At 44.6% G+C, this 25,476-nt stretch overlaps 1 protein-coding gene across 2 annotated transcripts in view; it reads right to left on the minus strand.

Moving 5' to 3' along the window:
• Positions 1-1,288: 1,288 nt before the first annotated feature.
• Positions 1,289-25,476, minus strand: part of ERMP1 (endoplasmic reticulum metallopeptidase 1) — a 40,920-nt gene continuing 16,732 nt past the window's right edge. The window contains exons 5-15 of one of the 2 annotated variants that reach the window (XM_025423539.3): positions 23,577-23,723; positions 22,946-23,038; positions 20,932-21,144; positions 19,868-20,088; positions 17,066-17,240; positions 16,516-16,706; positions 12,763-12,915; positions 12,148-12,350; positions 11,500-11,615; positions 3,561-3,724; positions 1,289-3,449 (exon numbers count right to left, since the gene is read on the minus strand). In XM_025423539.3, the coding sequence (XP_025279324.3) occupies positions 3,285-3,449; positions 3,561-3,724; positions 11,500-11,615; positions 12,148-12,350; positions 12,763-12,915; positions 16,516-16,706; positions 17,066-17,240; positions 19,868-20,088; positions 20,932-21,144; positions 22,946-23,038; positions 23,577-23,723 (1,841 nt within the window). In that variant the 3' untranslated portion in view covers positions 1,289-3,284. Of the gene's footprint in view, positions 3,450-3,560; positions 3,725-8,455; positions 8,753-11,499; positions 11,616-12,147; positions 12,351-12,762; positions 12,916-16,515; positions 16,707-17,065; positions 17,241-19,867; positions 20,089-20,931; positions 21,145-22,945; positions 23,039-23,576; positions 23,724-25,476 lie in introns of those variants that run through there. The other variant, XM_049092964.1, reaches the window with a different exon arrangement.

The raw sequence follows: 25,476 nt of genomic DNA on the forward strand, positions 1-25,476 counted from the left end.
TGAGGAGTGTAACCTTGTTCATTTGTGTGCTATTCAGTTGTCCCACCACAATTCACTGAAAAGATTCATTTTCTTCCCCTCCCTGAATTGCCAAAATCATTTATTTGTGGACTGTCAGCCGTATTCTGTCCATCGCTGTTCTTAACATCCATACCCCACTGTCCCAGTTACTACTTGGTAGGAAGTTGTGAGCACGGGACTTGTAAGTTTGTTTTTCCAAGACTGTTTGGGCTGTTATGGGCCCTTTGCATGTCCGTATGAATTTCAGGATTAGCTTGTCAATATTTGCATATAAACCAGCCGGGGTTGTGTTGTTTGTGGGTCAATTTGGAGAATGCTGCCATATTAATGAAACCAATCCACAAACATGGGATTTCTTTCACAGTGTTGGTTTCTAGTGTAAAAATCTTATACTTTTTTGTGAGGCTTATTCCCTGTTTTGTTATGGAAATACAAGTGTTAACTTATGTATTGATATGTTTCCCTTTCATTAACTGTAACAAGTTTTTTGTGGATTCTTTAGTCTTTTCTCAATAAATCTGTCCTTTCTAATCTGGATGCCTCTTGCCGGACTGCCCTGGCTAGAGCCTCAGGACAGTACTCAGTAGAAGTGGCCCTGCCTTCGGGATAAAAGCTTCATCATAGATGTTAGCTGTGACTTTTTCATAGGCGGGAATTTCCTTACTCTGATAAAGGTACTCAATTGATACGGTGTATTACATTGATTTTTCAGGTGTTAAGCCAACTTTTCATTCCATGAATAAATCCCACTTGGTCATGGTATAGAGCCAAACTTAAAAAATTATATCAGTACATTAATAAAAATATGTATATGAACATACTTCAAGGTATATTCAAAATATATGAAGATAATTTCCAAATAAAGAGGCCTAAATGCATTTTGGCTTTATTGGCCCTACAAGAAGGCAAGGTGCATGATGCAGAGGTGTACCGAACTATTCTGGGGAGAGGCCGTACTCCCGCAGTGAGTGGTGGACCACTAGCGGAAAGACCATGTCCTCTTCCTGCCCCCATGATCCTTCTGGATTAGCCCTTCAATGATTTTGCCAATAGAGAGGATTGTAAAAAGCTCGACATTTAACAAAGTGAGATTCACTATTTCATTCCACGAAGAGCTTTCCGGTGTTTCCTTGTTGAGCGCTTTGCTCACATAACCTTTCTGCCCCCGTGAGCCATCTATGTCTTTTAAAAGCAATTAAAAAGGCTCTGTAGATTCTAAATAACCCTTTAAAAGATGGGGATACAGAAGAACAAACCATAGATCTGGTTTTTCAGTTAAAGATACTAACAGGTTAAAAAGTTTATTTCAGTAACATAAGGCAACAATTCAGTGAAAAGGAAGTAAAGACAAGCGTTTTTCCTGTGGCTTCCTGAGTGAGCAGCTGGGACCCTTTCATGGTGACACTTAGCCATCCTGTCCTGCTCATTGCCATCAGCTAAAATGTCAAACACATACTTCATGCAACAGTCTGTAAATTTCCAGCATTTCTTCAAAATCACAGTTCTTCACATTTTCACTGAATGCTCAATACTGGGCTATTTACATTTAAATTCTGTAGGAAAAACTGCATTTGTTAGAATTTGAAAAGACCCTTTTATAAGTGAGCTATGAAGGATGAGATACTCCAGCCTCAGAGGCGGGAATATTAGGGATGTAACTCCTCAGCCCTTTCTGGTACCAAAACAATCTGCCCCAGTACTAAGCATGCCCTGAGACGAGTGAGCATCCTGAAAACCAAAACAAAAGGAAAATAATGTGAAGGCAAAAAGAAAACCATGATCATTACTGAAAGGCAAGAACATTCTTCCCAAAGGGGGAAAAAAAAATTATGAGTAACTTTATAAAATGCCCTTCCTCAGCCTAGGACACACACCCCCCCCCCCCGCCCCCCCGGCAAATCTCAAATTAACCACAGGGACATTTGAAATTCATTTAGAGATTACTTTTTGTCCACAACTCTGATTCTATACAAGCCACAAACACTGTAGTCCTTATTCACCACCTGACAGATTCAGGCCTGACAGGTTGGGGGGGGTGGGGGGGGGCAGGTACTTGACACACTTGAAACTGGTAAGGAACAGTTCCTACAAGGTCCCCAATCCTTTCACATGACAGCCAGGGTCGGGGGTCACAGACAAGGCAGTGGGCGGAGCAGGATTACAGAAGCATGTTGCACACACAGCAAAAGCAGCTTCAAGGATCTCCTCCTGGGGCGCACACGTGGTGCCACTGTTTTACTATGGCTTTTCTTTTAAGTGGCTTTTTGGCCTATGCTTGCTAAACTTAATCTGTTCAACCTTTTCAATTTCTTAATGGAAAAAAGCAAGCACTCATCTCCCCAAACCCTTCCACTGCCGGAGCCTCACAGCCCTGAGAGACCCTGCCGAGACCCACCTCCCAAGCCACACAGAATGGAAAGCACCTCAGCGGCTCCAGGTACTGCAGCCTCATTCCCATGTCAGGCACCCCCTGGAGCCTGAGGAAAGCCAGCCCTGCTGGATGGATGCACACTTGGACAAAACATAGGAGTCAGTGCATCAAAAAAATTATGCCCCAAAGGATCAACCTTGGATAACAACACTCCTATTAAATGAATATTTATAAAACGTCCAGCCCCAGCAGGACATGTGGCTAAACTAATGCTCCTCTTAAATTGGCAAAGTGGAAGAGGGAAAAGGTATATAGACTGGGCCCTGAAAGCAACTCAGGAAAGCATCACAGAGATGGCTCTTGGTCAGTGACCGCTTGTGGGAAGGACAAGAGTCCCCAGCTCGGCACAGGTTCCCACACTGGGGGCTGGGGCCTCTGCGGTAACCACCTTCTAATACCTGTGGTTCAGTCCCGAGGTCTGACAAAACCGATCCGTCCACTGACAAAACAAATGGTCTTGGCTTAAATTGGGAATGTCATTTGTCTCATTAACTTACAGTACCTTTCTACATCGTTCATGATCCTAAGGGGATTGAAGTGGTTTGTTGGCTTTTATCCTTAAGGTCATATAAAATGACTTACGTGTGCAGTGGTAGTACCCACATGTGCTTAAGTGCCAGGAAACTGGCATTTTCAAGTGTCAAAAAGGCCATGCATCGCTACCCCCAGCATAACCATTGGGGTGCTTGGCCCTGAGGAGTGTTAGCCCACTAAGCTCTCTGAACGTGTGCTCTTTAGCAATCACCGACTCACACACATCCCTGTGACGCCAGGAGAAACCGTGTCACATGGAGTGTCCTGCTGGGCATATACTCAGAGCTCATCCAGAAGATTAAAACACAAAGAGCTTGTAGGTGCACACCCAAGCAGAGGGAAATGTCCAATCTGGGAACTTCTCCTTCAGAGCATCCAGCTGGGAGGATTTCTTGTCTTTCCCAGAAAGGTAGTGGGCGGCAATGGCCACGGTGACCATTCCTTCAGGCCGTTCTTCCAAGACCTGGTAGAGAAAAATTAGTTTAGTTCTCCAGCTCTATGAAGGCAGAATAATGATCCCAGATGCCACCGCGGAGCCTGACCAGTCACGGCAGCAAAGCTGGGAAATTCTCACCTGTACTTCAATCCAGAACTGCCATGCAGAGGCCTGGAGCCCGTGGGAGTAAAATACGAAGTAGTCCCCGCCTTTACTTGTGACTGGGGTGCCATTGCCAAGAGACCACTGAGAAAGTGTTGACCCTTTGTGGGTTCGAACGTAGAAAGACATGTGGCTTGGTCCTGTAAGGAGAGGAAGAGGCGTTGTTACCTCACCACCAAGCCAGACTAGGAAGGACTCGCCTCCTGTCCCCCTGAAGATCCTCCTACTACAGCCCCATATTATCAATTCCACTCCTGGTATCAATGAGGCCCAACAGGAAAAGGCCAAGAATTTACAGTGATATAAGAACCTTGTGCGCATAAGTCTGTCAGAAATCTAGGGAATAGGCTTCATCTAACCAAAAAAACTTCAAAAACTATAGCAAGGGAATAGACAGGATTGCAATATACCCACACACAATACGAAAGTGGTAGAAGACTGGGATGTCGTAGGCACCCAACACTGACAGGGAGAGAAGAACACGGAGTGAGCAGACTTGTAGAGGCTTGTGAAGCCAAGGCCACGGAAAACTGAGATAGTCAAAGGTTACAAACATCGTCAAAACAAACATAGACCTTCCTAAATGCCAGAAAATATATTTTTTTAAAGAGTGAAGAAGACCTTCCCTACAAAAAAGGAATATAGCAAATAAAGCACCAAATTGAGGACAAATGCATCAGTCATAAAAATAAATGTGAGGAGACCTAATCAGCAACTAAAAGGAAAAAAATTTCAAGTTGGCTTAAAATCCAGACCCAATCATCTACCATATTCAACAAACATACTTAGGTTCAGAAAGGATAAAAATAACAACATGAACAAAGGTATTTCAGGCAAGTGAACAGTTTTTAAAAAGACCTCTTTCGGGGAGCCTGGGGGGCTCAGTGGTTGAGCATCTGCCTTTGGCTTAGGTCATGATCTCTGGGTCCTGGGGTCAAGTCCCATAGTGGGCTCCCTGCTCCTCTCTCTCCCTCTGCCTGCTGCTCCCCCTGCTTGATTTCTCTAAATAAAATCTTTAAAGAAAAATCATCTCAGAAAAAAAGAAACAGGATTCAAAACAAATGCATTACATTGTAAAAAGGCACTTTTTATTTGTTTTTAAGATTTTATTTATTCATGAGAGACAGAGAGGGGGGTGGTGCAGACACACAGGCAGAAGCAGGCTCGATGCAGGGAGCCCGATGCAGGACTCGATCCCAGGTCTCCAAGATCAGGCCCTGGCCCGAAGGCTGCACTAAACCACTGAGCCACCCAGGCTGCCCGAAAGGCACTTTTTAATACTAAAAGCTTTAATTCAGAATGATACAAAATTGTGAATTCTGTGCATCAAGTGACAGCAACTGCCTGATGAAGCAAAACTACAGGAGATGCAAAAAGATATGCAGACAGACACTGGTAAGTCCATTGTCACATGAAACATCAGTTGAACAAAAAGGATTTAAATGTGAAAACTAATGGTCAGTGAAGTAGATCATGGGGATAAATATACCTAAGTTTAGAAGATAAATTCTGCATTATCAGCATGTAGAATAAGCAAAAAACATTAATAAAATAGTAGCTTATAAAGAAAATATCGGTTCTATAAAGTTGAAATATTACAAGTAACACCATAATTCAGTAAACCTTAAATTGTCAATAACAAAACAAAATGGTCTTCTACGTGCAGATTTTAAAAACCAATTTAAAAGACTTGGGGGGTCGGGGGGGTGGCAGCCCAGGTGGCTCAGAGGTTTAGTGCCTCCTTCAGCCCAGGGCCAGATCCTGGAGACCCGGGATCGAGTCCCATGTTGGGCTCCCTGTATGGAGTCTGCTTCTCCCTCTGCCTGTGTCTCTGCCTCTCTCTCAGTCTGTGTCGCTCATGAATAAATAAATAAAATCTTTAAAAAAATAAAACTCTGGGGTGGCTCAAACTCTTGGTTTCTGCTCAGGTCATGGTCTTGTGGGACCAAGCTCGGGTTGGGCTCCCTGCTCAGCAGGGAGTGTACATGGATTCTCTCCCTCTATTTCTCCCACCACTTGCACGTGCTCTTTCTCTACATCCTTAAAAATAAATAAACATATAAAAGACTCAGGTTAACAAATCCAAACAAAAATTACAGATGGCTCAGGGGTTAAGTGTCTGCCTTTGGCTCAGGGTATGATCCCAGGGCCCTGGGATCAAGTCCCACATCGGGCTCCCCACAAGGAGCCTGCTTCTTCCTCTGCCTCTCTCTCTCTGTGTCTCTCAGGAATAAATAAATAAATCTTTTAAAAATAAGAAGTTTTTTTGTAAATAATGGAAATATTACATATCAAACTACTCAGTACATGTAAAAGCAGTGATAAGAGGAAAATCCAATAAATAAAACAATAAATGTTTTTTCAGTAAAATAAAAGTACAACAGAGAAAAACCATGAAGGAAATAATACAGGTAAAGCAAAGAGGAATCAAAAGAGAATAAGAACTAAACAGACCTAACTTAATTTCACAAAAAAGAACAGATTTTTTTACTAACTACTACTAGCTAACTTGGTTAATTAAGTAAAAGGCAGAGGTAAGGAGAATGGAGTAAAGTACAAAAAGAATAAAAATAAACAGAAGAGATGTTTAAAATCACATGTGGCTACTTTGGCAGACCTCTATGCTATTAAATTGGAGGACCCAGATGAAATGGATACTTTTTAAGGAAAATGGATGACTAAAACTGTGCGAGACAGGCATACATCTTCAGCAGACTGATTTCCCATGAAAAAAACTACCCCTGCAGAAAAAGCATGATGCCCAGATGGTTTCAGAGAGGAATGCAAGCCAACTTTTCAACTAGATCGTTCAAATGCTTCCAAGGCATTAGAAATTAAGGAACACTTACCATTTCATGATGTCTATGTATTTATCATATGTAACACATCCTAATCCTGATTAAAGGGGGCCCAACAAAAATAAAGATGGTAACCGGGTGACGGACATGAAGGAGGGCAGGTGATGTGACGAGCACAGGTGTTCTATAAGATGGATGAGTCACTGACCTCTACCTCTGAAACCAGTTATTACATGTTAATTGATTGAATTTAAATAATAAACATGGACCTATCACTTGTATTAACACAAAATTGCTAAACATTAGCAAACAAAATCCAATATCACGCAAAGAAAAAAAGCCATGGCCTTAGTGGAATACACAATATTAAAAGATCCAAGGAAGAAAAATTCTATGATTCCCCTTTATAAGATGCTGCGAGAGGCCTTTCCCCAAATTAAAGGACTCCTTTATAAAACACTCAAGAAATGACCGTTCCTTATAAAAACACTTAAGAAATGTTTATAAACATTCCTTATAAAAACACTCAAGAAATGACCATTGATAAACACCTTTGCCTATCATGTCACCAGGTCTGTACCTCAGGCCTAAGGCTCACCCTCAGATGCTGGGCAACACTAGAGATCTGTGCTCTACCTAAAGCAAGGATGCCCGCTCATGCCCCACATGGCCCCACCCACCCCACACCACGTGGGCTGCATCAGCCACCAAAGACACGCCAATTACAGACCTAAGAACGGGTAAAGAAGAAGGAAGACCATATTTGCAGATGATACACAATAGTCAACAAGTTATACTTGAGGTCTGTTTTTGTATGGTGCTCTCTTAAATATGTGGTAACTGATAACACAAACAGACGACCCACACATACACAAATATTTTTTTCCCCTGATTTCTTGAGAGTTGTAACCAAAAAACACAGGGCAGTAGATGTATAACTTGACTGCCAGGAACCTGAATTTTATTGGAATTCTCTAAATTGTGCATAAAGGATAAAAGTTTAGATTTTTCAGTGCTTCCTTTTTTACAAGGTGGTGATTAAAGAAAAATCAGAAATAATTGGCATTGGTGGTTGGTGCAAAACAAATTTATTTCCAATTCAATTTTAAAAGCCTAGAGAAAACAGTATACATCTTCAAAAGTGCCAGTTGAGGCACTTAATTCCCTGTAACTGTTTCATTCTGTTAGTTAACTGCCAAATTTTATTGTTTCACAACTACTGTTTTGTGTCCTCCAGCTTTCCTTACTAGATTTTCAAGTCCTTTCTTTCTGTGTTAAACTGAACTATGCCTTAGCATGATAGATATAATTATTTTCTGTTTACAGTAAATACAATGATGGCCACAGTCACCAAAAAATACAAACACCAAACAAGCTACTTTTCAAAAAGGAAGTTCAGTAAAAGTGGGCAAAGTTGAGGTATATACAAATAATTTTGACAAAGATGCCAAAGCAGTTCAATAGGGTAAGTAAATGTTTTCAACAGATAATGCTAGAACAACTGGATATCCATGATGAAAAAAAAGAACCTTGACCTCTCTTGCACACCACACAAAAAATTCAAGGTATATCATAGGCCTAAACATAACAGCTAAAGCTATGAAGCTTCTAGAAAGAAACAGGAGAGTCTATCTTTGTGACCTCTAGGTAGACAAGATTTTTTAAGAAGGGCACATAAAGTACTAATTCTCAAGAAAAACCTGATAAATTGGAATTCATAAAAATTGAAGACTTCTGCACATCAAATGACCATTTGAGAAAATGAATGGACAAGAAAATCTGGGTATCTGATACACAGAGATCTGATAATGGTCTGTGACCTAGAACATACCCACTCCTGCAGGTCAATAAACTCAATGTTTAAAAGGGAAAAAGAAATGAAACAAAGCAAGATACCGAATATCTTCCAACACGCACTTGGAAGAGTGTCCACATCATTATCAGGGAAATGCAAGAGCTACTGCTACATGCCCCACAGAAATGGCACGAGGGAAAGGAGAGCAAACGCAGGCGAGACTGTAGAACAATTGGAATTCTCAGACTCCAAATGTGAATACTTCAGAACAAATGAGCTCAATCTCAAAATCATTATGTTTAATGACCCAGAATATTACATATTGGAAAATTCCATTTATATAAAGCTCAAGGAATGATACAAAGTGAACAATAGCAGGAACTTCTAAAAGTGAACTTCTTGTGGTAGAGTTCTCCAGAGAAATAGAACCAATCCTCAAGGTGATGTTAGCAAACCAAATCCAACAATGCATAAAAGAATTCTGTATTACAACCAGGTGGGATTTATTCCATGGATGTAGGGTTGGTTCAGCCTCTGAACATCAGTTAATGTAATCCATCACTGCTATCAATAGGCTGATGAAGAAAAAGCACATGGTCATGTTAGCAAAGAGAAAAGCACGTGACAAGATCCAAAGCCTATTCACACTTAGAGCTCAGCAAACTAAAAATAGAGGGGAATTTACTCAACCTGAAAAAGAGCATCTACAGAAAAGCTACAACTGGGGTGCCTGGGTGGCTCAGTTGGTTAAGCATGTGCCTTCGGCTCAGGTCATGATCTCAGGGTCCTGGGATTGAACCCCATGTTGGGCTGGCTCTCTCCTGTTCCCTCTGCTTGTGTGAGTTCTCTCTCTTTCTCTGTCAAACAAATAAAATCTTTTTTAAAAAGTCCACAGCTAATACAATACTTGGTAAAAATGTAGCTTTCCCCCACTAAGACTGAGAACAGGACAATGCTTTCCACTCTTCCTATTCCTCAGCACTCTTTCACAATACTAGAAGTCCTAGCTAATACAGTAAGACAAGAAAAGGTAACAAAAAATGAGGAAATATTGGGAAGGAAGAAATAAAACTATCTTTGTTTGCAGACAACATGATCATCTATGTAGAAAATCCCAAAGAAAACAAAACAAAACAAAAAAACTATTGGAACTAACAAACAGCTATGGCAAGGTTGAAGGATACAAAGTTAATAAAAAAGATCAACTGTTTTCCCATATACCATGAAGGAAAAATACTATTTACATTAGTATCCTCAAAAATGAAATACTTGGATGCAGATCTAGGAAAAGCTGTACACAATCTATATGAGGAAAACTACAAAACACAGTTCTGATGAAAGAAAAGATAACAAATAAATGGAGAGACATTCCATGTCACAGACGGGAAAAAATAATTAAGATGTCATTTTTTCCACCTTGATCTATAGATTTCAGTGCAATTCCAGTCAGAACCCCAGAAAGTTCTACAGTGGATCTTGACAAACTGTTAAATGGAAAAACAAAAGCAATATGCTGAAGAATAAAGTTGGAGAGAACTGATACTACCCACCTTTAATACTTGATCAAGAGTGTGCCGCAATGGTAAAGTAGAGAAACCAGTAAGGAAAACAGAACAGAGAGCCCATAAATAGACCCACACAAATACAGCCAACTGATCTCAGACAAATAGTCTTAAACAAACGCTACTGGAACAACTGGAAATCCACGTGCAAAGAAAGAAAGAAAAAAATCCTTCACAGAGGCCTTACACCTCTCACAAAAATTAACTCAAAATGTATCTCTCATAGATCTAAATATAAAATACAAAACTAAACTTGTAGAAGATAACCAGAGAAAATCCAGAGACTGAGTCTGGTGATAACTTTTAGACACAACACCAAATTCATGACCTATGAAAGAAAAGCTGATAATATTGGACTTCGTTGAATTTAAAAACTTATACTCTGTGGAAAACTGTCGAGAGAATGAAAAGACGACCCAGAGTGGGAGAAAATATTTGCAAATCACTTATCTGATATAAATATCCACAGGCACAAAGAACTCTTAAAATGTCAACAGAAAACAACCCAATTAATAGACACCACACTGGAGGCGACACACAGAGAGGGCACGTAACAGACGAGGAGGTGCTCCGGGAGCACCCTAGGTAACTGGGGCACTGCAAATGGAAACAAAAGTAAGATATAGCTCCGTAACTTGCAGAAGGGCTAATATCCCAGACACCAACAGCACCCAGCACTAGTGAGAATACAGAATGGTGCAGCCACCCTGCAAGAGTCTGGCGGTTTCTTACAAAGGTAAACATAGGCTAACCATACAATCTAGCAGTTGTACTCCTAGGTTTTACCCAGGTGAGGTGAAAACATGTCAAGAAGAAAACCTGCAAACAAATGTTTTATGGCAGCTTTATTCACAGCTGCCACAAACTGGAAGCAAGCAAGCAATCTGTCCTTCGGCAGGGGAGGGCATAAACTGTGGTGTGTCTGTAACGCTATTCAGCAACAAAAGCAGCAAGAGCTATTTGAGCCCCAAAGGACCCGAAGGTTCCAAAATGCAGATCGCTACCAGTCTGAAAAGGGCTCCAGACTATATGACTGCAGCTTCAGGATATCCTGGGGAAGGCAAAACAGTAGAAATAGTAACAAAGGTCGCTGCTTGCCAGTGGGAGTGCGGAGGAGGGACAAATGGGGGAGCACGGGGATTCTGGGGCGCGGAGCGTACTGTGTGTGCTGCAGGGTACATGACACTACACAGAAGTCTGCAACACCAGCACCAAACCGGACCTTGACGTGAGCCAGGAACATGGGCTACCACCAGCTCATCCATCTTAAGAACAAGTGCACACTCTAAGGCAAGGTGTTAATAAGGCAGCAGGTGGAGGGGAGCTCTGTTTTCTGCTCAATTTTTCTGTAAACCTAACACCACTCTAAAAAAAAAAAAGTAGTCTAATAAATTTTCTTCAATAAATCTTAATGAGCTTCAAGTGCTCCTAATTAGAAGCACTAGGTTCTTCCTATGTTGCTAATCACCATCATTTAAGGAATGAATACATACTTATTAAGAATTTTAAGAAATGGGGGCCCCTGATTGGCTCAGTCGGTGAAGCGTCTGCCTTTAGCACAGGTCATGATCTCAGGGTCCTGGGATGGAGCTCCACGTTGGGCTCCCTGTTCAGCAGGGAGTCTGTTTCTCCCTCTCCCTTTGCTGCTCCCATCCCCCACTTGTGCTCACCCTCAAATAAATAATTAAAACCTTTAAAAAATAAAGTTTAAAGAATTTTAAGAAGTGAAGGAGAGAAGAGAAAACTGTCCTATGATTTACCTGTTGCTTCAAACGTCAGCTTTACAGAATCCCAGGGTGTCTGTTCCTTGGACACAAGTCTGAAATGAGCAGGATCTCCTGGAGAAACTTCTGGAGCAGGAAGATACCAATTTTTCCTATTTGGAAAGGTAGGTTCAATATTTAGGATGCTTAAGAAGTTGACCGCTATCTCTGAGTCATGGAAATGGTTCAAATACAACTCACATTTTGGGGTATGAAAATAATCTCTGATGGACAGGACAAATTATGCTAGGTACTCTTAAAGCCCGTTACCATAGGATGTAACCTTCCCAGATTTAGGAACAAAGGATCCTATGTGATCTTGAGGCCACCACCCAGCCTCTTCCTTCTTATCCAGCCCTTTACTACCACACCACAAAAACATCCCAGAAATAAAACAATTTGAAACTGATGCTGAACTGCTATTAGAGCAGTCGAAGAGGCAGCCTTTCCAATCACTCAGGTTTCTAGAGGGAAGACTTCCTAAATTTGAAAAAGCAACAGTAAACTTCTGAGTACTTAATCCCACTAAAGGAGGGGAACTCCCGTAGTGAAGGAAAACCTGGCCTACACAGCACTGGGCTTGTGTGTGAACCAGCATGAATAGCGGAGCACTCCCTCGGTGACAGGACCTGACAACAGACGAACCTGATGAGGAAGTGCACCGGGAGGTACCACGGGAAACCACAGAGCGGTGCATCCTCCTCACAGTGAGCTCGAATGGTGTCGTTGATCTCAGGAACATGAGGGGTTATGTGAGACATTCCAGTGTAATCAAACCCATTGATCCATATTCCAGAGTCCCGTTTAATGACGTTTCCGTCCAGGTCATGAAATGTTCTAGTCATGTGCTGTGAAGGACAGACTAATGAGAAAGCTGCTACTCCTGAGATCACCTGTACCAGCATTTTAAAATATCGATTTTGTTTTGCCCGTTGAACTCGGACTTTTACTTGGCCCACAGACGTTTTTACCATCTGTACTTCTGAAAGCTCATTACCCCACAGCACATATTTGCATTTTTGTCATTTGAACAATAACCAATAAGCTGACATGTCTGGTTCAGGCTCCTGGGAGAAAGCATGTCTCGCTGGAAAGAAACCCTCATGGGGGGTCAGTCTCCTCACTGCCTTATAGGGAGCAGCTGAGAACAACTAAATAAATAGGTCAATGGCAGGCACGTCTGCTGGTTTTCCTGTTGACTAGCAAAGCTCAGCAACACAGGGCTTCCCCCTCCAGAACCACACGCGAAGCTGCTCTTACCTGAAGAAACACTCTCTTTGGCTTTGGACTGGCGGGATGAGAGCTATACGGGAAGAATGCGCCACTGCAGACCAGGAAGAAGGTGACCATACACACTGCAGTTAAAGTCAGCATGGTTTTTTTGGTGCTCTTGGCAAGGTAGATGAAGTTAATCTAAAACATGAGACACAGAAATAGAAAAATCACTGTGGGCACAGAGTTGTCTTTACTGCCTTGGCTCTGTAACAGGTGTCACCCAACCAGTCGCAAAGAGCACCTGCCAGCACGTGTGAGCATGTGAGTATGCTGCCACAGCAAACAGGCCCCACTTAGGCCTTTCCATCACGGGCTAGAGCCCAGATAAACAGGTGGCCACCGGCTGGACGGGAGAAGACTCCCAGGTGGGGTCTTGGTTCAGTTGGCAAGGACACCAGGACAGAGACCCACCCCCACTCAAACCACGACTGCATTTTACTTTTGATTCTGTCAAGGCCCCTGCTAACCACTGCACGGTCGACACCAGTATCTACCAGACGTCATGACATCAGGCTTTTGTCAAAGAACCAGAGATAAGATTTTAAGTGTAAGCAAGCCTATTCCAACAAAGGTCAAGTCCCACTCCTCACAGTTGTGTGACGGGCCACAGCGCCAGCCTGGTCTGAGCCTGCACTCCGATGTGCCTCCAGGACCCCACCTGTGGGCCTATCCCTCCTCAGTGCCAGGCAGCCACAGCCAATGCCGTCTGAAACAGCACATCTGATGTTGGGCAGGAACAGCAAGTGGCTCAGCCTCAAGGTGGGCATCTAGCACGTCCTACAAACGCTTCTTCATGGTAATGAGATCACGGACATAGAGGTTGTGGGCAACACACAACTCTCAGAATATGCCCACAGATCCCCAGGGGGTTTGCATGCCACCACACTGACCCAGTCCCAGCTCCCCTCATGCCTGCTCCCCCTTATCACTCACCCTCTAGGGTCGGTAAGGAGAGCATGAATGTGAACATATGTTCATGGAGATAAAAAGGAGGAATAAGGCACACATTTGTAACCTACCAGATGCTCTACTATATAAAATTAAGGACTTTATAGCCATTGTGTATTGATATCCCATCCAAGGTCATCTCCAGCAAAACGGTACTGGTCTTAGATCAATGGTCTTGTGTTTTTACACCAAGAGCACAGAAACAAGACAGCTAAGAAACAAATTGCTAAGGCAGTGAGTTCACAAAACACAAATTATTACCTTGTCTGTCCCTTTCTGTCCTAACAGTCACAAAATTATAAAATGTGGTTGTACAGAACAGTGTCAAATAGCTCCCCAAGGACTGATTTCCCCTCCACTGGAAGGCTGCCCAGTTTAGGTGTTGAGAGGCTTTCAGGTCAAAATAAGCCCTCCCTGTCACACGCTGTGGTTCCTGCCATCTCCACCCAGCCGCAACCCCATGTCCTACAGCCTGTGTGAGCTCCGTTTCCACATCCACATTTCCACTTCAAAGCATGAGGCACGTCTGCTGCCCCTTCCATCATCTTCTCCAGGAGGTCTGGTAATGGGGTGAATGAAACGTGTTCCCAAGGAAGGACTGGGAGGCGAAGTGCTGTCTGGATTCCATCACCTTCAATTTCACTCTTATTTCCGTCTTAGATGTTATGTCACCCATCACTCCAGGTTCCCAAATGTGTGCAAAATAAAACGAAGAGAAACATGAGAAGGGTCCGTGCAGTGTCCGCGTGAGCTGTCCTGTTCCCGAGCGTATCCCAATGTCACTGAGCTGTAGTCTTGGGGTTCATCGGTACAATCCTAGGACCTGCTAACCTGCCATCAGACAGGCATGGAACTGCTTCTGGACAAATGTACTTAATAAATTCCCAAGGGCCGAAAGAGAAGCTCTGTGAAATCTGCATTATGGTCTAATCCCCACCTGGGCTGGCTCATTTGTCAGCCCCTCCAACGCCACCCCAGAGTAACGGAGTGAAGGAGGCCCGCCCCTGGCTGCACAGCCGTTTCACGTTCTAATGAAAAATAAATGGTGTTTCAAAGTATTCCAAGAGGCACTCTCCAAAAGCTTTCGTAGTAAGATAAAATTCAAAAAGCAATATACTTTAATCCTCTTTTCATGGTTCCCAAGTTTCCATAGTGAAGTTTTCAGGGCTTATTTTGTCCTGTTACACATGGGATAGAACTGAAATGCCACACACTTTGGTCATCACTTCTGGGCACTGGCAGCTTTCACCCACTGACGGTGGGGACCCAGTCCAGGACTCCGCTGACTCTGGATACCAACCCCATCTACATGTGATAAAACCCATTTCTCACAGCAGTGAAACCCTCCACCGACATGCACGGAGAATTTCAAGGCTTAGTGTTAAAACCAGAAGTAGTAAACCCTAGAGGCAACAAAGAGCATTTTAGAATTTTCCATACCAATAAGGTATGCAATCCTGCAAATACCAGTAAGGACTGAATCGTTATATTAAAAACAGAATGGCTGGAATGCTTGGACTTCATCTGCTGATCACACAGAAGTACATGCCCAAGAGCTGCTCACCAGAGTCGGACACACAGGTATGCACACGGCTGTCTGCTGCCTGTTTGAGGGATGTGCATAGATGCTGCTGACCACGCACGTGGTATCCTTACATGCTGTCTCTAAATTCCAACCTCTACATCATGTGCCCTTTACCCTATGGCTATAGAAAGGCTCGCCATCATCTCTGTGGAGGAAAGAACTATAATAAAGGCACAAGTACTTTTTCTATTTATTTGCCTTACTGCAGATCTTGGAGTGTATCTATATTCAGTAATTACTTAATTACTTCTTATTCTCAGGAATGCCAACAAAAAGAGCCGTAACACAAAGACCGGCCTCCCCTAGAGGGTCTGGGCCCGATGACACCGTGCCGAGGGCGGAACTCTGCCTGGAGCTGCTCTAACACTGGGTCTAGTCTTCCCTCTGGAGTCCCAAGGAGGAGAAGCAGGGGTGGCACAGGGAGGACTCTCCCTGCACAGGCTGAGCACAAACAGAGCAGAACGACCAGGCCTGTGACACTCATCCCAAGTGTCCGTCACCCACAAAGGCCCCAGGAATGAACCCTGCAGTGCTTGTGGCCAGGTAGTTAGCGGAGTGATGACAGGAAAAGCCTCATTAGATGCAGTCTCCCTCCAGCAGCTCTAGGAGCACTAATAAAACTACCATGTTGGGCAGCCCCGTGGCTCAGTGGTTTAGTGCTACCTTTAGCTCAGGGCATGATCCTGGAGACCTGGGATCGAGTCCCACCCCTCAGGCTCCCTGCGTGGAGCCTGCTTCTCCCTCTGCCTGTCTCTTTCTCTCTCTCTCTCCCATGAATAAATAAAATATTAAAAAAAAAAATAAAACTACCATGTCTTTGCTAACACTTGCCTCTCACTGGAAGCTGAAAACACACTCTTGGGAGTCATTCTCAAAACCCACTGCCCAGCAAAATCTGGGCAAGAGCTGATTACTTGGCTGGTATGCGCTCTACAAATTCACATCCAGGTAGTCTGAAAGCGGTGAAGAGGTAAAACCAGAGGACTTGGAAGGACAAGGAAATAAAAAAAACAGAACAAGGCAAAAACCATTTCACATCTTTTTACCAGTAAACCCACATTCTGCACACACGTTCCCCGTTCCGTACAGGTGTTTCTCAATAAAGTATTAGCAACGCTGTTTCACAGAATCTACTATAGCTAAACTCCTCACACAGGTGTCTGTGTGTATAAAATGAAAAAAAATTTTAAATGTTTTTTCCTTACAAAATAAGAAGAGAGGATCATCGTACAACCAGCCAAAATGGAAGCCAGCACAACGTCAGGTGGGATTTCAGAACCACTCCTCCCAAGGATTGGTGTAAACATCTCGAACACTGCCCAGATGAGGTATAACGCGTAAAGATAAGGGATAAACATCCCCAAAAGGTAGAAGGCAATAAATTTTCCTTGGGCACCTAGGGAAAAAGAGAAAGAAAACACACATCTCTGAAATGCTACAGCGTGATACAGATTTGATAACACTGGCGTCTATATGTGAGACAGAACACTTTCATTCAGGGGCAACGAAATAGAAGTTAGAATGAAACAAAAAAATATGTATGTGAGACATCACCATGTGTTCGCAAACGTGAGAATGGCATGGGGCATGAGGCCTAGGATGAAAGTCTGTGTGATCTGAAAATTTAAAAGAACAAACAGCAACAGTCTTGAAAGCCTACACCAAGGGACCAAAAAAAGGAAACAGTCCCTGCAAGTCTTGTCGTAGACATTTTAAGGTATTTCCCCATTTGCATCAAACCCCAAAATGCCCTACCATGCTGCTTCAAGTCTTTGTGCACGCAAAGCTTTGTGAGCAAGGGAAAGGCCACCCAGACAGCGCTAATAAACGCCGAGCACAGTCCTCGAGACGTGAGAGCCACAAGAGAGACGCAGTGCACAAACAGCGAGGTGTCGAAGAACACTTCTCCCAGATACTGGTCACTGGCATTCTGAAAGAGAGAAAACCGTACCAGGAGTCTCGTTCGTGGGCCATCCACATATCACTTCTATTGCACCATCGTTGCCATCACTCAGGAGAGCTACATTTTGCACTGAACTTGAAGTAAGCGCTAACAAAGTGTCTTTCCTCCTGTCAGGACGGAAAGAATCCAGATCGCTGTACGGGAAAGGGGCATCTGATCATCCAGGGAAAAGACATCCTGACTTGAGCGCACTTCGCGCTATTCCTCCCCAGCCTAGAAGTCACCTTTGGAAACACTAAAATAGAAGAAAGGACTCTCCTAAAAACATTCGTCTCTGTAAGCTTTTCTATTAACACAACATCCAAAGACTTTCAAGGTGAGGAGAGAGGGGCCTGGGGAGGGTAGCTTGGCTCTGCAGCACCACCAGCAGCACAGCTGCAGAACTGCAGGCCCCCTGCAGCTGTATTCCTGCCGGTTTGCGGGCCTCTCATATCCATGTTTCCAGGCGAGGCACCTGCAGCCCCTGAGAACGTGCCGCCCCGTACTGCCTCGGCAGCAGGGGTTCTGCTCACACAAACATGAGTCATCATTTTGGGGCAGAAACCCCAAGCCAGAAGAGCCCTGGGCACGAGTGTTACTTCTAGAGCTCACAACAGTTTCAGTAGTGTGTTTCCACACCTGTCCGGGCTCCTGACACCCTCCCACCCCTGGAAACGGAAGGCCACGGCTGTGGAACACTTTGATGTTCAACACAGGGCCAAGAGGCACAGTCTTTAAAAGTAATCAGAAAGAAACTAATTCTTAGGATTCTCTTTGAAGCCAAGAACCACTCAGGTGGTTAAAAACCCGGGTCTCAGCAGCACCGATGGCACCTTAAACCCCCAAACCGCAGCCAACGATCACACAGATGTTCTTGGAACCAGGTCCCTGCCAGCCCTGCCCTCTGCCCCCATTCTGCACACTATCTCCGTTCGCCCACTAACTGTCCTGCTCAGAAGAGGCTAATGGTGGCCGCCCTGATTCTCGATGTCATGCTCTAGCCTCACGCTGGCCTACTTGTCTGGTTCTTGTGCTATCAACCTCGTCTTCGCCACACTGACCTTCTTCTTGACCATGACACAAATGCATCTCATGCTCTCCCACCTCCGACCACCCATCAACCTGCTCTCCATCTGTACCCCTGTACTCACACCTCAAAAACTCAGTTCAATGTTATTGCTTCCTTCAGGAAGTCTTCCTGACTTCCACAGCCATCCTGTGGTCCCACAGTGCTGTGAACACATCACTCTTTCAGCTCATCCCAATGTGCCATAATTGCTGGTCTCCCTACCTTCCTGGATGAAGCTGTGAGCCCCTCAGAGAAAGAGACCGGGTTCTTACGAATCTCTGTACCACCAGGCCTCAGCATGGTGCCAGGCCCACCCAGCACTCTAAGGATCTTCATGTAATGAAACACATTATCCTTCCCCTCGTGCTTTCAGCCCCAAATTTTATGATCAGACAACTGAAATTAGTCAAAGTAACTGGAACTTCATGAATGGGCACTTCTGTGTCCTGTCACCCTGCACACTAGCCACCACACCCCACGGTCTGGTAACACACAGCTGCATGTGAACTGGAGCCCCATGGCATAATCCTTTCAGAAACCGAAGCCACTAAGATTCAAGCATTAGCTCATCCCTAAACAGACAGCTAATGTCAGAGAACCCTCCTTCAGTGGGTTTTGTTAACAGGCAGTGTTCCTCAGAGCACATCCTCACACAAACTGAAATGGAGACCATGGTTCAGGCACCAGAGATCCCTATGGGAAAACGCTGGACCACCCTCTCCTGCGTCTCCACTCTAATCCCTAGCAGGGAGAACAGAAAACAGGTGTGTACTGGCTGTCTTGCAGATAAATAACAGAACTAAAAGCTTTTCCCTTTAACTCACTTAGAAAATCTTTAGAAACCACAGGTCACTCTCTTACCATAGTTTACCATGAGTCCCATTACTCTGTAACCCTAATTTCTACTTTGATTTCTACCAAATGAACATATGCAGTGGAAGCCCTAAGAGCATGGCACTATCCCTGTGTCAGCACCAATCATCCGAACCCCATCTCCCTGCTCCCCTGCTCCAGCAGGGTCTGCAGCCCCCATGCCACAGCTGCATGCTGTCAGAATCTGCATCTATGACACATGGGCCATAACAAGTGAAGGAAACAAGAGAGAAGCCAGGGTGTGGCTTGCAGGGCAGCAGGTGCCTCCTATGCATCTGTGCCATGTACCACAGCTGCCCGAGCACAGGGGACGGTGGGCACCACAGCCACACCCTCACGGAACTCACAGCCCAGAGACTTCGGAGCTTCTCACAGGGGTGACGAGGGCTGGGGGGGAGGGGGGGCTGACAAAACGCAGCAGACTGGGCAGAGACGAGGCGGACACAGGCCAGGTGGTCAAAACCACCTGAACACCTGACAGCTTTACAGCAACACCTGAAGCCTCCCCAAAAAAACCCCCCGAAGAAGCGTTCCAGAAAATTAACTCAGTGCTGGGAGCCAGTTCTTTCTGATCGAGCCAAACACGATTTGCTAGCTCAGGAAGCCAAACACGAGTTTTGTCTTCAATCCTTGACGGTAGCAAAAAGAAATCAGTAAATATGCCTACACTTACCACATAATAAAATTTCTTGGCGAGGGAATGGATGAGTATTATTTTGGCCACGGCCGCCATCCCATACAAACAGACAGACACGTAGAAGTGGTTGTACCACGATAGGGACTGTCCGATAAGAGAGACGAACACTGCCAGGATGAGCACGGTGACCAGGCTAGTGAACCAGCTGATCAGAGTGATGCCGAGTGCACAGAGGAAGTCCTTCAGGTAATTTTCGGCTAATGCAGAGAAAACACAAAGCAGAGGTCACCAACTTTACATCAGCCTCACAGCCAGTCTGCAGGAGTAAAGGGGCAAATGGTGCAACAACAAATCCACCATGGTAACTGCATAGTACGCAAGTGTCCCAGGGGTCAGGTTTGTTAAAACCTTGAACAGGGACGGTATTGACGAATAATATTCAAGCAACATTTGCCCAGAGTCTGTGGGCACCAGAGACCCAGAGACTAAGTCCTCCAGTTCAGACACATTCCTGACCAGGAAAGCAGGGGCTTTCATCTTCCACACCCCTGGATGCTCTGTGTATCAAAGTACCACCAGGGATGGGAAACCAAGTTCCACGTAAAATCCCACCAGGAGCTAACACAGGAGGAGCATGGCCCATACCCATACTTGGGGTGCTCAGCCACTGACGCTCCACCTTGTAAGAGCATATAACCAAGCTGGATGATACAACGTCCCAGGCAGAAGGAAATGGGTTGAACCAGAAGCAGTTCGGTCAGACTTCAGGACAGCACACTTATTACTGGTCTGTGGTGCGGACGAGACTTCAATGGGAATTTTCACTAACGGTCAATCTGTACAAACCACTTCTCATTGAGCCTGTGTGGCACCTCTGTGGTGTGCACACACATAACAGAAGTTCCAGCTCTACCAAAACCAGAAGTGTAATGAGCATATTCATCTGATACTCGCTTGGAAATGCCTTATAGTATAAATCAGAGGTTATGATTCTTTAAGATTTTTGCCTTTGTGAAAAGACAGAGGCAAATGGACTAGAGAAACTTAAGGCAGACTCCTATACCCAGGCCGGCACTGCAGATTTAGAGGAAAATACTTACTCTGACGTTTGGGCTGCAAGAACTTTTTGCCCAGGTACAACACAACAGCCATTACCACCATGTAGTTAATTATGGAGCCGACACGAGAGGGGTAGGCGATGACAAACAGGCCGAGCACGTCAAAGAAGACCATGTTCCCATGCCGATACTTAGAAGAAGAAGGCAACATATCAGACGTAGCTAGATACTTAAGAACTGCTAAGATGTTGTCACCTATTAAAGAACAGAAAGATAACGAAGTTGAATAAACTATGCATGGTGTGAGTAGGGACATGACAGGATGTAAACAGAGGAGCTTTCTAGGACCTCAATCCCTCACCATGGTTCTTACAAAATTTCTCAAAGGTCCAGGTACCCACTGTCTCCTCTTCACCCAGACAGACGCTCAGCCAACAGGCCTTCATCCTTTCCTCTTGGATAAGAACTAGTCTTCCCTCACTGCTGACAAACCCAAAGACAGTTTCTTTAACATCTACCTTAAAGACTACTCCAGGTATCCAAAATACAGTGCTGAGCCGAGAGACAAAACCTCTCGAGAAGCTCCCGGACACCCAACATTTGGATTAAGAATAAACAATGTCAATTATATCTCAATTTTAAAAAATTAATAGAGATAGGAGAGGCCCCTGGGACATCATGGGGGACCAGTGGGGTTTGAGAAGCCAGGGACACATTTCTAGCTAAATGCTCCTGGTCAAAGCACTTCTTTGCAGCCTGTTCATAGCAGAGGTGGCACGGGAGCCAGCGACAGTGGGGGAGCCCAGGCCACCAGAGCATTGGAGGTGAAAGCTCCGAGGAGACCTTCCAAATACAGAACAAGTCTGAACGAGGAGTCCTCAGCCAGGAAGCCAGGGAGTGGGAGAGTCCCTGGCAAGCAGAGCCTGGCACAGCAGAGGTCAGCACTGACCGCTGTGTCACCGACGGGCTGCAGGAGCCCTGCGAAGCCCTGCATGACTGGCCGTCCTCCTGCCACTCATCCCACCCTGACTTCTCTGCTTCCACTTAGACACCCACTGCCTTATTGTGGCATTTCTGTCACTGGCTTCTCCATCTGCCTTCAAATGTGTTTTCCCCAAAAGCTCAGGCTGAGTCCCCTGAGACCTTTGTTTCCCTCTTGCAAAGCCCCCTCCCATCCAAAGTGCTTCCATGGTTTGCCTTTGATGCCCACACCTGTATTCCCAATTCTGCCAAGAGCTCTAGCCCCACATCAGTACTTTCATCCTGCTGATTCCCAGGCTCCTCCGTCTATGGCTGACAGAGCTGGTGGACTCCTTCCCCTCCCCATGACTGCTCCGGGGGAGGTCACCCTTGCACATCCCCATCAGGGTCAATGGCACCATCTTTCCCCAGCTGGGCCTTAGACTGTGTCTCTGCTGCCGGCCACAGGATTCATCCCTTCCTTCCAACTGGTCAGCTCTTGGACAAGTTCTATTCAGACTGTCTGACACTACTTACCCACAATCCACACATGTGTGCATGCACCAACACACATACACACCCCACCCATGCTCTGCTCTTGCCTGGAGCATCCTTTCTTCTGCACTGGGCCAAATCCTATCAACTCTTTCATTAAGGTACGTCATCAGACTCCCCGCCCCTGGCTACTCCAGACTTCTCTGGAAAGCATGTTAACCCCACTCACCTGCCCTCACCACCCAACCTGGACTGATGTAACTTTCTACACCTGGGCAAGCTGCCCAAACACTTGCCAGTGTCCCCTCCAATGTACGGCTTCCATTCCAGCTACACGCTCATTGCTCAGCAATCCTATCATTAATCCTGGGCCCGCTCTCTTTCCAATGCCTCACAGTGAACAGTCCTGTGTACTGAATTGTAACCTAGACTTCAGGGCTAAAGTTCAAGCCCTCTTCTCTCTGACTCCAAAGCCCCACCCAGCTTATGCACCCCACACACTGCCTCCCTAATGCACAGCCCACAGGATATTTATAGGTTTGTAGGTCAGCCCCAATAGGCCATCTTAACATAGATCAAAAGTCTACATTTGAATACCAACCTGCTCTCTGAATGGAATCTGTTAGAATTCTGTCCGCTGTGTCATATTTGGTGTGATAAATGTATCCATTCTCAATAAAAGCTAAGTCAATTCCTGAGACACACAAGAAAAACAGAAAATATCATTTTGCTTTAAAGAACCACCTTTCTTTAAGCCTATTTGCTTAATATATTAAATTCCTAAAAGACAAAATGTCAAAGCAGTGGCATGATTGCTTTGTCACATGAATGAATGAATGACAAAATTCTCTCTTCCAAATTCTTACAGAATCTATAGCTGTGGTACATAATGACTAAGGAAGTACATGTCAGGGAGACACTACAAGTCATGCCCCAAGGGGTAGGAACACGCTGCTGAGGAGGCCACCAGAACTTTGCCATCGACACTCCTGTCCCCCATCCTGCCACCGTGTGGGGCAAGATGGCATGTTCTAGAGTCAAGTGTTAAATTAGACCAAAGTTTAAAAGAAAAGGAAAACATCAGGAAATCAGTTTCAGTGAGTCAGAATACACAACTCTCACGTAGAAAACATGGTCTCAGGACATGCTGTTTGCTCATATCTTGTAAAAAAGTAAAACTTTCTTCTGGTTAATTGCTATTGCACCACAGCCCACAATAATCCACAAAATACCTGGAATGTTCCCAAAATCCCTATAGATGCGGAAGTCGGTATCTGAAGGAATTATTCCACTCTGAAAAACCTCCTGAGCCACCACAGAAGCAAACGGGTGTTTAGCAGCGGAAACATATGCCTGGACCAGCCACGGGTTTTCAGGACCTAGGAGGAAACGCAAGGACATAGCACCAGGTAACATGGTGACACCCAAAACAGTCACCACGCAGTCAGGGTACACAGGTGGTTTGAGGACAGAGGTCCAGAGTTTGCTTTTTTCATCTATTTTTCTGTACTAACATTTCTCTGATAAATGGATATTAACTTTAAGAATGAGAACTCCCCTTTCAGGAAACAAAATTATTTTTAAGCACAAAATAACAATACTATAAAAAGTTTAAGATCAATAATGAAGAACTACCCAAAAGTCTGTCATTCCAAGACAGTTATTTTCATCTTTACATCTTCAGGTGTTTTATAAATGTACGGTGTGTGGACACAGCTGTAGTCACAGGGCATTCTGACTCTATGTTGTGCTTTAACACACCATTTTCCTAAGTTGCCAGATATTACAATGATCTTTCTAAGAACTACATAACTTTTCACCAAAAATGCCAGAAGTTCTGTATTATTGTTTATTTCTTATCATTAATAATTCTTCACTAACATCTTTTTTTTTTTTAAAGATTATTTATTCATGAGAGATACAGAGAGAGAGAGGCAGAGACACAGAGGGAGAAGCAAGTTCCCCGCGGGGAGACCAATGTGGGACTCGATCCCAGGACCCTGGGATCATGGCAAAAGCCGAAGCCAGATGCTCAACCACTGAGCCCCCTAGATGCCCCACCCTCTATTCACTAACATCTTTATGCACACATGGCTTTGTGAAACAGGAGACTATCCTTTGGCAGAGTGTGATGAACTGTATCATGGGCCCCAGTCATTCACTGCCCCCCCCCCCCCCCCATAACTCATGGCACCTCCCTGAGCAAGGAGCTCGTCCACTGCCTTGTCCCACTGGCTGAGATCGGCCTCGGGAATTGCCTCGGCCAACAGTCTGTGAATGGGAGACAGGAACGTGGACCAAGAACATGTTCAGGGTCCATCACAGTCCCTCCCTGCCTCTTAACTTGGGCCGGGAGGTTGATCCTTCCCTGACGGCAGCTTCTCCCTCAGCCCGGGTCTCAGAACGAATGACACAAAGGGAACAAAACCACTGTGAAACCTGCATGTAGTTAGTCAGAGACATAAATGTAACGTGAGAGAAATAAGCCTTTGCTGTTGTAATCCCGTGAGATTCAGAGACTGTTTCTTACCAAGAAATTTCACAAAAAGTTGACTGATGCGGTTAGATCACGTCATTGTATTTCAGGGAATCTAAGAATATTTTTATAGCCTTATAAACAATCAAATTTCTTTCCTGTTGAAATGATGACCATAAAAGATGGAGAAGGGATGAAGAAACACCTCAGAACAAAACACCCAGGTGACCAGACATGGATTTTAAAACCACAGCAAGAATTTTACCAAATAAGCCATAAAAACGGAAACCCTATAAAACCTGAGGGTAAGAACTTGAATGGATGGTTTACTCTGAGGTTAGACATAGCAGAAGAAAAGATTATAGAGCAGGTGGACTGGTGCACAGAGAGAAAAAGGGCATTAAATATAGAAATGTGTGTAAGAGAATATGGGGCACGGCAGTCCCACGAAAGAGGACACAGAATGGAGAAGCAGCAATGCTTTGAAGAGATAATGGCCAATAATTTTCCAAAATCACAGAAAATATCAAGCTATGAACTCAAAAAGCTCTACAAACCCCGAACAGGATAGAGACAAAGAAAATATACTTAGCACTAAGATCTTTGCTTGGGGAAACCACTATCCACTCAGAGGGCCAGGGCTTGACCAGGGAATG

The sequence above is a fragment of the Canis lupus genome, chromosome 1 (assembly GCF_003254725.2).
Source record: "Canis lupus dingo isolate Sandy chromosome 1, ASM325472v2, whole genome shotgun sequence".
Classification (NCBI taxonomy): Eukaryota; Metazoa; Chordata; class Mammalia; order Carnivora; family Canidae; genus Canis; species Canis lupus.